The following is a 12,813-nucleotide window of genomic DNA, read 5'->3' on the forward strand; positions in this document are numbered from 1 at the left end:
TAACGTTCTCGACTTCCACACTTTTTCAATGCTCCCAGAACTTTCGCCCCCTCCCCCACCCCATGATTCACTTCCGCTGCCAAATCCACTACCAGATATCTAAAACACTTCACTTCCTCCAGTTTTTCTCCATTCAAACTTATTATATGTAATTGCCGTTTCCCATGTCAGCGAGGTAGTGCCACGAAAACACAACAAAAAAAGGGCACATTCATTCACACTCACTCTATAGCTGTCATATGAAATGCACCGAAACCACAGCTCCCTATCTTGTCCTGTTATATTTAATTGCTGTTTCCCACATCAGAGGTAGCTTCAGAAAACTGATGGAGAATGGAACATCCACTCATATACACAATATATACATAAATACCCATACACGTACATAAACATACATATACATGCTCATATATACAGATGCTCCTCGCTTTATGATGGGGTTACCTTCCTTGGACGCCTTTCACCCTTCTGTACATTCAGACCCCAATCACTCAAAATCTTTTTCTCTCCATCCTTCCATCTCCAATTTGGTCTCCCACTTCTGGTTCCCTCCACCTGACACATATATCCTCTTTGTCAATCTTTTCTCATATGTCCAAACCATTTCAACACACCCTCTTCTGCTCTCTCAACTGTCTGAATGAGAATTTGAACAAGAGATCATTTACCTCATTCTTGCAGATAGAGGGTATAATGGAAAAATATATTGCAAGTTCATACATAATTTTACCTTTATTCAGGAAAAAGCACACCATATATGGTGTAAATGAGGTAAATGATCTCGTTTAAATTCTCATTCAGACAGTTTCTTCTATCTGTACCCTTTTGATTAAAGATACCTACCTCTCATTTTGATATTCAAATTCTTAATGGCATTTCTTCATCATTTTTTGAAAACATGACATTGTTGTGTTTATTCACTTTGTCTTCTTTTCCATAAGAAGTGATCACAATATTTTCTACATGGAGCACCCTGCAATTATACAAGAAGACCTCTTTTGTTGGTTTTCTGTCTCATATGTAGTCTACTGCTGCCAGGGTCATTAAGTCCATTAATTTCAGTGTATAACCAATAAGTCACAAACTTGAAAACCTTCCTTAGGTATTCAAGATAATTCTACAAACATACACACTCACTGTATATAAATGGGCCTTCTTTTCTTAAAAAGTCATAGTTCATGTATTTCGTCACTGTAAACACAAAGGGAAAATAAAACACCGCTTCAAGCAAAGTCAATTATTGGTTATCCATATGTTCCTACAGACTATAGCAACCCAAGCAGTTACTGAAAGCATATGAAGATGCATGTCTCACAAGTAGAAGTACAAAATGGGATTGGTTTGTACCCCTGCTTAAACATATGGTCCTTCATTTGTGGTGGGAAGCATCTGGGCCAATGGTGATAACATATTTTCATACATGGGAATATATATATATTACTGTTGGCTGAAAGATGTTTGATTAAGGTCTGTAAGGGTTATGGGGTAGGCTGTGTTTAGTGGAATAACAAATATTAATTGGTCCAAACCCTTACCACTCAGAATTTCCCAAAACAAGCACAGCACAAAATGTGTATAATAATAATAATAATAATAATAATAATAATAATAATAATAATGACAATAATTGTAGTAATACAAGCAAGTTGTCTTACATGTGAAATATTTGATGAATAAATGAGAATTTGCACCCCTGTAATATGCCAGAAGCAACAGCTGTTGTTGATTTGTATGTACTTGACAGGTAAATTAAGCATGAAGCATGTCCCTGAATAATGGAAAATGAAACAGACAATAAAAATCCTGACCATGTGAGTCATGAGTTCTTACTCTGATTATGATTTCGGTACTCCAAATTATCACTGAAAAAAGTTGGCTTCCACTAATAAGCAAAAATATACAGGACAATGTATTTTCAATATACATCCTTGAAAATATATTACTAAAGAGGGGTTATATTTCTCGCAGCACTACAATATTATTCAAATAAGGAATTTACATTACAAGCTTTTGGGTAGCAGATTACAGTAAATAACAATAAATTGTTTGGATTGTTAAAATGAAAATATTTTCTTATTAGGATTTACAAGTTTGACTGGTGTGGGTATGGGAATCCAACTTTTTCTTTATTTTTGCCATAAAGTATATTCATGATGGAGTATGTAAATAATGCCTTAAGTTGTTATCCAATGTTTTGCTTCCTAGCTTTAGTTTTGCTTCACCAGGAAGAGGTAAATGACATAACAGCCAGACTGAATTATGGATAGGTAACATGACAGTAATGTAGAGAAATATTACATGACACTGACAAAAATATGAGACACTGGAGATAGTGGCAAAAATACAGCCACATGGTATGGCTATTTGAAAGTAGAAAATAATATAGATTACTTAGCTAAGAACACAGGCTTTTGATATCTGTTTGTTTACATTATGTGGATTATTTTCTTCTTGGAATAATATCTTAAAACTACGCATGTTTAACTAGTCAAGTAGGTCTTCATGAACTTTTTCACTCATAAAAGAAAAAAAAATCACAAGAAAAGTTAATGTAGCTGGGAACCAAGAGTGTGGTATAAGGTTGGCAGTTGAATTCTTTTTCCTTTACCTTATGAAAATCTTGATGCTTCTAAGTACAAACATTATTACTGTAAATATGCATTGAAGACTGAACTCAATATACAGTTACTTTCTGATGAAATTATAATTTTGTCACATGAACTTAAAATAATACAGGACAATGCCACACTATCACCACCCCTTGCTTTGCCCATGTTAATAATGGATTACTATTAACAGTGGTCCTTAGGTTAATTCACACATTAAAGGAGGGAAAGCAAGCTACAAACATGCAAATTTTGATATGGATTTTGTCCATAGCTGAGGATTTCACATTTTTGGCACTAAGAATTAACGTATGAAAAACATAACTATACATGACATACGAATACCTGCCCCAAGAAGGAAAAAATGTGCAACGTCTGTGTTATTGTAAATACCATCACTTTTGGCATTATTTTTTACACCGGGAATGACCTCCAGCTGAACAGATTCCATCCAACTGCATTAGCAATGTGCTCATATAATTTGCTTTTCCATTAGGCATTGTCTAAATGCATTATGTGGAGGTTGGCAGGAAGTTATAATACACGTCAGGGTACTTATTCATCATTCTTAAAGCTGGAAGGACTAACATGCCTTGATATTTCAAGTCAATGTAAAACAAGCAGTTTTGCTTACAAAATGTATATAAAATCATACTTGTTATGTCAAGGACTAATTCAGAACATGTCTCTACCATCAGGTCTTGAAACTTAAAAGTTTTTATTTTAAGTACTGATTTTTTCATCATATATTGATGATACTGATAATAGTAATTTTTCCTGATTATGAAAAATGAGCTGTATTATGGGAAACTTAGGCATATGTTTCAATAATAGCATGTTACAAATGTTAGTACGTAAGGCATCTCCTCTCTTCTACCCTTGCTTTTTCCAAAGTATAAACTTTTCATTTCTGAAGTTAAAAATTTTACTAAAATCAGTTTCTTGTAAACTTTATCTCTTTTAATCCCCATGCATACATTAAACAAATGTCTGAATGCAACAAATACCCACCTTCTGTAAAGCCTTGTCAGACAAACGATTAAAGCCAGATATCCAGCATTCCTTAAAAGCAATGGTAAAAGCAAATGATGGTAGTTAATTTAAACAAATGGAAGCAATACAACTACATTAAACTGCATAATGAATGCTAGTAAATAGACTGAAAAAATAAATAAGAAATGTGTCTCATGGTAATGAGGGTGTGTGTGTGTGCAGTTATTGTGAAAGTTTCATGAACTAAGTTTCAAGACAGCAGGTAATTCCTTGGATCTTCCAGAAAACAAATTTAAAACCAAATGAAAAAATAATGCATGCAGAACATAATATGGAAAATTAGTATTAAACCATAGAGCACAAAACCAGAAAAAAAAGTGAAGGGGAAATTAACTATACTACAGCTGAAAGTGCAGATAAATTTTGCTTTAACCTTGAAGAAAGAATACAGGTAGAATGTCAAAAATTTGCAATCCTTGTGATCAGCAATGTTTAGATTTAGGGATTTTTTTATCGATGCTAACACACCGTAACCTCAACGGTGTTTTCACATACTTGATGCAGTTTAATTGTCATTTGTTTGAAATGTATGATAAAACATTTACAGAAGCAATGTACTAGAAACTCATGATCCAAGTTTGGCAGAAATCCTGAATACACAAGATCATGAACTTTGAAGATTTATGTATTTTAAAGATGTGTTCAAGCCATTCTACCTGTAGCACCTATTTATCATGATTAAATCTTGAAGATGAGCAATACTGATCAAACAAGCTACAGAAAATAAGAGCTAGAGATAAATAGTAAATGTGTATACACACTATACACAGATGACTATATTTCATGAAGACCTGCTTGATAGGGCAAAAAACATCAGATTAGGCAAATAAAGGAAGGAGAATGCAGAATCTGTAAATACAGACAGATGCAAATATTGGAAAACTGATTGATAGCTTTATGACTATATTATACAGGATGCAAGATTTCCCTTGATGACCTGTAAACATATGTCCATGAATATAATTGAAGTTATTGTACCAAAGAACCAAAAATGGGGATACTGGTTCTTTTGATTAGAAAATTTGATATGCAATGAAACAATAAAAGCACAGAAAGTCACAAGATAATAAATCAATAACGGAAGGGAACTCAATGACAAAGGAACACAGCACCATTAAAAGTAATTTTCACATAGAATTGGGAAACTAGGCCCAGTACCTTATATATCTCAAGTTTCTATGCAAAATATTTATGAATTATGCTCATCTATGATATACTAACCTTATTTATCCTAGTTCTTCCTATCATCAGCAACAGGATAATGAAGGTAAGTATTACCACAGGTGCATAAAATGATCACACAACACTCACTGGCTGGTACATCTTTACAACCTCAGAACTCATTCTCTCTTGACACTACTAATAGGATACTAACTTTGATAAAAAAGCTAAAATATAAAATCTGTCATTCAAAAAGAGCATGGCAGTTGAGACAACCACAGATTTAGCTGCTGTAGTAACATGGAGTTGTAATAACAGACAACCACATGATCCCTCACCTTAGGCATAATAGTTCAGTGCATGGCTTAAACACCACAGACTGAAATGATGTGATCAGCAATAATAATGCTTAGATACTAATACCTTATCATTTTCTTTATTATGTTGGAGCTCAAAATAAAGTTCTGTATTGTTACCAAAAGTAGGAGGAGCTTTGCTAACATAACAACAGGCATGATGGAACACCCTGAAAGCTTGAAGAGTTCCCTAACAGATCATCATAAAGGGGGACTTTACCCTCAGAATAATGCACAGTAAAAATCCCTTCTGTATTACAAGCTAGCAAAGCCTTCCAAACATAACCTTAAATAGGACTTCAAGAATCCCAGTTAAGGATCACAACCACTGATCGCACCACATGTGAAGCTCTAGGAGGCACTATTTACAAACTGGTTACAACTTGTAATTTACAACTGAGACTGAAACTTAAGCACATGTCCCATTCTTGGTATATTTTGCAGATCTTTAAAAATTCTAAGATGTACACAGATGTGACAAAATCAGGCATGTTAAGTGTGAGAAACTTTCACAAGTTTCTCTTTATATTTACATAATAACAGAGTATAAGACAGTAATATTTCTAAAAGCTGAAATTCCATGATTGATGTCACATATGAAAGATCACTGCCCAACATAAGCACCAAAAACTGAAAGCAAAAGGGAGATAACATATAATAACTAATCATAAGGAAGGGTCTACGTATGTTCTGGACTGTATCGACTGGAATAAAAGAGACTAGAAGTTGTGAAACTGGGAGAATTAACAAGCATGACGAGTGTGGGTTAAATATTAACCACGTATCAGTTCATTCTTAACCAAAACCCACCCAGTCAGTATCAGCTTTTGACCTAACAAAGGCTATCAACATTTAAAATATAATTTACAAAATATCCTGATATCTATAATAGTTTATGAACCTACCTGGACAAAATTTCGATCAAGTGATGTACAAAAATTACTATTAATTTCAATCTAACTGAAGACTCTAGTGATATAAAACACTACACATACATCTACAAATATATGTCATATGGAATTGATCAAAGCACCTTCAGGTAATTCTCAACTTTGATCTGGAGAATTTCATATTTAACGACTGTGACTACATGCTACACTTTTCAAAACTGATAATAAGGATGGAATTGAGTGGCTCTTTGCATGAACATTTAACTGCTGGATTCTATAACTGCTTATTTTTGATATTTCAATCATGCAACTGTATGAAACAATTTTCCCTTCAATTCCAATTAATAATTCAGTGTTAACAGGACCAATATTATGAACTTTGAAAATACATATATTAATTAGCTGATAGTCTAATTCCAATTAATAATTCAGTGTTAACAGGACCAATATTATGAACTTTGAAAATACATATATTAATTAGCTGATAGTCTAAGTGGGTTGCCGAATTTCTCCTAGGTAAATGAAAAAATAGGTAAACGTGTTTTTCTTTTAAAAAAGTTTTGCTCGCCTTTTTAAGTCATTTCTCCTCCATTCTGGGAGGCGATAAAAGTCCATTCGTGTCATGTGGAACACCATTTCAAAATCAGTGTCAGATAGGTGACGCTGAAAGAAATAAGAAAGTCATTAATGCCTATAGTAAGTAAATTTAGTAATGAACATAATTTTAGAAAATATGACCTCTTCATAAGAATAACTCTTTACAGTTAATATATACTTCATGTGTTGATTTGTCACAAACAAGTTGTCTTCAAACTTTCCAGATGTCTTATGTCCAGTTTCACGGAATTTTTCTGAGGCTGTTTGTTGACATAGATTACCTTTGCTGGGCACAGACTAGACCAAGCTTACTAACACCAACTTCCTAAGCTTACACACCACTATATCACTAAACTGAAATTACGATTACTGACTGTCCCAGAGAAATCAGAAAAATATCATATGGGATAATGTCTTCCAGTCTTAAATTGCTAGCAGTTCAAGCAAGTTACTCTTATACAATATGTGATTTCAAGATATGGATGTGTGCAAGTAAGGATGCTGTTTTTCTATTCCTCATGTTATCCCATCAAGGAGGGAAAGGCATTTATGTGTGTAATAAATAAATAAATAAAATGATTCCTTTATTTTCATGGGTATCAATCCTAAAATATTACCATGATGTTCCTGCCAGCTAGCATGAAATTAAAGTACTTCCAGATGTCCCATTACAGCACCTAAGCTGTGTGCTGGTTCATGATGCTGACCAATCCACAGGCCTGAATTTGACCCCTGGCATGGGCAGCCCTCCTAACTGGTTATCTTTCCTTTTATTGGCAAGATATATGAGTACCAAATTTCATTGGAGTAAGACACTACATCCGTGATAGGCCCCACATCCTTGATAGGCCTAGACAGCTTTAGGTTGAGACTGAGGTTCAGCTCAGTGCAAGGTGTGAGACAAAAGTTATGACAATTGGATAGAAATAAGGGACAGGCATTTGATTAATGGACGAGGTTTCTGTAAGGGGTATCTATTCTGACACAGAAATCTCACTGACAAACTTAATAAGCCCACCAAAGTCAGGTACTTTAAGACACAAGGCACCCTACAATGAAACATTCTACCTTGGCACTTAGTGCTTTGGAACATTCTACCTAATCACTTCAAGGATATGAATTAATATTCATTTTCAACTCTGTTCCAAATATGTCCTACTTGACTAAGTGGTCATTCTATAATTCATTCTAGAACTGCAGCTCACCAAATACTGAGCCTTATTTTCTTATATAACCATTATTTTCTCAACAATAACTAACAATTAAACTAATCTCTGCTCAATTAATTTTCACTGTTGCTTGTTATTCATATTTTTCTCATTCTGCTGTATACAAGTCAAGAATGAATTATTATAAGACTCAGGTACTCGGCAGATAATCTAGTTTTACTGCACATTCATAGAATTAAAATTAGGGACTATGTTACTTTTACTACCTCTTCTCTGTTTACCAAATCGTTCTCCCTCACCCTCTCACTTTGCACACCACCTTGACCAAAACATCCTATATCTGCTACTCTATCATCAAACACATTCAACAAACCCTCAAAATACTCATTCCATCTCCTTCTCACATCACCACTACTTGTTATCACCTCCCCATTAGCCCCCTTCACTGAAGTTCCCATTTGTTCCCTTGTCTTATGCACTTTATTCACCTCCTTCCAAAACATCTTTTTATTCTCCCTAAAATTTAATGATACTCTCTCACCCCAACTCTCATTTGCCCTCTTTTTCACCTCTTTCACCCTGGGAATAGGGGAGAAAGAATACTTCCCATGTATTCCCTGCGTGTCGTAAAGGCGACTAAATGGGGAGGGAGCGGGGGCTGGAAATCCTCCCCTCTTGTTTTTAATTTTCCAAAATAAGGAACAGAGAAGGGGGCCAAGTGAGGATATTCCCTCAAAGGCTCAGTCCTCTGTTCTTAACGCTACCTCACTAATGCGGGAAATGGCGAATAGTATGAGATATATATATATTTTGCTTTGTCGCTGTCTCCCGCATTTGCGAGGTAGCACAACAAAACAGACAAAAGAAATGGCCCAACGCACCCCCATACACACGTATATACATACACGTCCACACGCAAATATACATACCGTATTATACATCTCAATGTACACATATATATACACACACAGACATATACATATATACACATGTACATAATTCATACTGTCTGCCTTTATTTATTCCCATCGCCACCTTGCCACACATGGAATAACATCCCCCTCCCCCCTCATGTGTGCTAGGTAGCGCTAGGAAAAGACAACAAAGGCCCCATTCATTCACACTCAGTCTCTAGCTGTCATGTAATAATGCCTGAAACCACAGCTCCCTTTCCACATCCAGGCCCCACACAACTTTCCATGGTTTACCCCAGACTCTTCACATGCCCTGATTCAATCCACTGACAGCACGTCGACCCCAGTATACCACATCGGTCCAATTTACTCTATTCCTTGCCCGCCTTTCACCCTCCTGCATGTTCAGGCCCCGATCACTCAAAATCTTTTTCACTCCATCTTTCCACCTCCAATTTGGTCTCCCACTTCTCCTTGTTCCCTCCACCTCTGACACATATATCCTCTTGGTCAATCTTTCCTCACTCATTCTCTCCATGTGCCCAAACCATTTCAAAACACCCTCTTCTGCTCTCTCAACAACGCTCTTTTTATTTCCACACATCTCTCTTACCCTTACATTACTTACTCAATCAAACCACCTCACACCACATATTGTCCTCAAACATATCATTTCCAGCACAACTCTATCCATAGCCCATGCCTCGCAACCATACAACATTGTTGGAACCACTATTCCTTCAAACATACCCATTTTTGCTTTTCCAAGATAAAGTTCTCGACTTCCAAACATTCTTCAAGGCTCCCAGGATATTCGCCCCCTCCCCCACCCTATGATTCACTTCCGCTTCCATGGTTCCATCCGCTGCCAGATCCACTCCCAGATATCTAAAATACTTTACTTCCTCCAGTTTTTCTCCATTCAAACTTACCTCCCAACTGACTTGACCCTCAACCCTACTGTACCTAATAACCTTGTGTATATGAATGGATGGGCTATTCTTCGTCTGTTTTCAGGCACTACCTTGCTGATGTGAGAAACAGAGATTAAGTATAATGAATTAAAATAATATTAAGTTAAACAGTACTATGCTTTGAAGATGTGCAGAGGTTTTCAAAAGAGAAGAGAAAATGTTGGGGAGAAGAGACTGGTGAGGGTAAGTGAGCGTGGAAAGGAGACTTGTATGAGGAAGTACAAGGAGAGACTGAGCGCAGAATGGCAAAAGGTGAGAGCAAATGATGTGAGGGGAGTGGATGAGGAATGGGATGTGTTTAGAGAAGCAGTGATAGCATGTGCAAAAGATGCATGTTGCATGAGAAAGGTGGTAGATGGGCAGTTTAGAAAGGGTGGCAAGTCGTAGGATGAAGAAATGTAGTTGGTAATAAAAGAGAAAAGAGAGGCGTTTGGACAATACTTACTAGGAAGGAGTGCAGGTGACTGGGAGATGTATAAAAGAAAGCAGCAGGAGGTCAAGAGGAAGGTGCAGGGGTTGAAAAAAAAAAAAGTTGGGGTGAAAGAGTGTCACTGAACTTTAGGGAGAATATAAAGATTGTTTTGGAAGGAGGTAAATAATGTGTGGAAGACAAGAAAACAAATGGAACATTGGTGAAGGGGGAAAGTGATAACAGGTAGAGGAGATGGAGTTAGTATTTTGAGGGTTTGTTGAATCCAGCAAGGTGGTGGGTTTGGATGGTGCTACAGTGGAATTTATCAAGAAAGGAGGTGACTGTGTTATTGACTGGTTGGTAAGAATATTCATTGTATGTATGGATCATAGTGAAGTGCCTAAGGATTGGCAGAATGAATGTACAATGCCACTGTACAAAGGCAAAGGGGATAAAGATGAGTTAGTTACTACAGAGGCATAAGTTTGTTGAGTATTACTGGAAACTTGTATGGGAGGGTATTGACTGAGAGGGTGAAGGTATGTACAAAGCATCAGATTGGGGAGAAGCAGTGTGGTTTCATAAGTGGAAGAATATGTGTGACTCAGGTGTTTGCTTTGAAGAATGTGTGTGAGAAAGGCTTAGAAAAACAGATGCATTTGTATGTGGCATTTATGGATCTGGAGAAGGTAAATGAGAGGGTTGATAGAGATGCTTTGTGGAAAGTCTTAGGAGAATACGGTGTGGGAGGTAAGCTGCTAGAAGCAGTGAAAAGTTTTTACCAAGGATGTAAGGCATGTGTACGAGTAGGTAGAGAGGAGAGTGACTAGTTCCCAGTGAAGGATGGTCTGCAGCAGGGGTGTGTGATGTCCCCATGGTGGTTTGTTTATGGAAGGGCTGGTTAGGGAGGTAAATGCAAGAGCTTTGGAGAGAGGTGCAAATATGCAGTCTGTTGGGGATGAGAAGGCCTAGAAAGCATCAGTTGTTGTTTGCCGATGATACAGCACTAGTGGATGATTTGAGTGAGAAACTGCAAAAGTTGGTGACTGAATTTGGAAAAGTGTGTGGAAGGAAAAAGTTGAGAGCAAATGTGAATAAGAGCAAGGTTATTAGATTCAGCAGGATTGAAAGGCAAGTTAATTGGGATGTAAATTTGAATGGAGAAAAATTAGAGGATGTGAAGTGTTTTAGGTATCTGGGAGTGGGCTTAGTAGCAAATGGAACCATGGAAAGTAATGAAAGTGTAAAAGATGTGTGATGATGAAAAGAGTGTGGTGGAGAGAGAAGAGGGTGTGTTGAAAACGTTTGGACATATCGAGAGAAAGATTGATGGCTGATTCGGGTGAGAAACTGCAGAAGTTGGTGACTGAGTTTGGTAAAGTGTGTGAAAGAAGAAAGCTGAGAGTAAATGTGAATAAGAGCAAGGCTCAGTAGGGTTGAGGGACAAGTGAATTGGGAGGTAAGTTTGAATGGAGAAAAACTGGAGGAAATGAAGTGCTATAGATATCTGGGAGTGGATTTAGCAGCGGATGGAACCATGGAAGCGGAAGTGAGTCACAGGGTGGGGGAGGGGGCGAAGGTTCTGGGAGCGTTGAAAAATATGTGGAAGGCAAGAACTTTATCTGGGAAAGCAAAAATGGGTGGTTGAAAGAACAGTGGTTCCAACAATAATATATGGTTGCGAGGCATGGGCTATAGATAGGGATGTATGGAGGAGGGTGGATGTGTTGGAAATAAGTTTGAGGACAATATGTGGTGTGAGGTGGTTTGATCAAGTAAGTAATGAAAGGGTAAGAGAGAAGTGAGGTATTAAAAAGAGTGTGGTTTGAGAGAGCAGAAGAGGGTGTATTAAATGGTTTGGTCACATGGAGAGAATGAAGGAGGAAAGATTGACCAAGAGGATATATGTTTCAGAGATGGAGGGAACGAGGCGAAGTGGGGGTCCAAATTGGAGGCGGAAGGATGGAGTGAAAAAGATTTTGAGTGATCGGGGCCTGAACATGCTGGAGGGTGAAAGGCGTGCAAGGAATAGAGTGAATTGGAACAATGTGGTATACCGGGGTTGACGTGATGTCAATGGATTGAACCAGGGAATGTGAAATGTCTGGAAAGTTTTGTGGGGCCTAGATGGGGAAAGGGAGCTGTGGTTTCAATGCATTACACATAGCAGCTAGAGATGAGTGTGAACGAATGTGACCTTTTTTGTCTTTTCCTTGCGCTATCTCTCGCATGTGTGGAGGGAGGGGGTTTTCATTTCATGTGTGGTGGGGTGGCAACGGGAATGAATAAGGGCAGACATATACACAGACATATACATATATACACATGTACGTAATTCATACTGTCTGCCTTTATTAATTCCCATCGCCACCCCGCCACACATGAAATAACAACCCCCTCCCCCCTCAAGTGCGCGAGGTAGTGCTAGGAAAAGACAACAAAGGCCACATTCATTCACACTCAGTCTCTAGCTGTTGTGTAATAATGCACCGAAACTACAGCTCCCTTTCCACATCCAGGCCCCACAGAACTTTCCATGGTTTACCTCAGACGCTTCACATGCCCTGGTTCAATCCATTGACAGCACGTCGACCCTAGTATGTGACATCGTTCCAATTCACTCTATTCCTTGCATGCCTTTCACCCTCCTGCATGTTCAGGCCCCGATCACTCAAAATCCT

The 12,813-nt window shown here is 37.6% G+C and overlaps 1 protein-coding gene across 16 annotated transcripts in view; it reads right to left on the reverse strand.

The window, feature by feature from the left end:
* Positions 1-1,222: 1,222 nt before the first annotated feature.
* LOC139752858 (actin-binding LIM protein 3-like) overlaps positions 1,223-12,813 on the reverse strand; it is an 837,860-nt gene continuing 826,269 nt past the window's right edge. For all 16 annotated transcript variants that reach the window (XM_071668853.1, XM_071668857.1, XM_071668856.1 and 13 more), the window contains one exon: positions 1,223-6,729. In XM_071668853.1, the coding sequence (XP_071524954.1) occupies positions 6,616-6,729 (114 nt within the window). In that variant the 3' untranslated portion in view covers positions 1,223-6,615. The remainder of the gene's footprint in view (positions 6,730-12,813) is intronic.

The sequence above is a fragment of the Panulirus ornatus genome, chromosome 13 (assembly GCF_036320965.1).
Source record: "Panulirus ornatus isolate Po-2019 chromosome 13, ASM3632096v1, whole genome shotgun sequence".
Classification (NCBI taxonomy): Eukaryota; Metazoa; Arthropoda; class Malacostraca; order Decapoda; family Palinuridae; genus Panulirus; species Panulirus ornatus.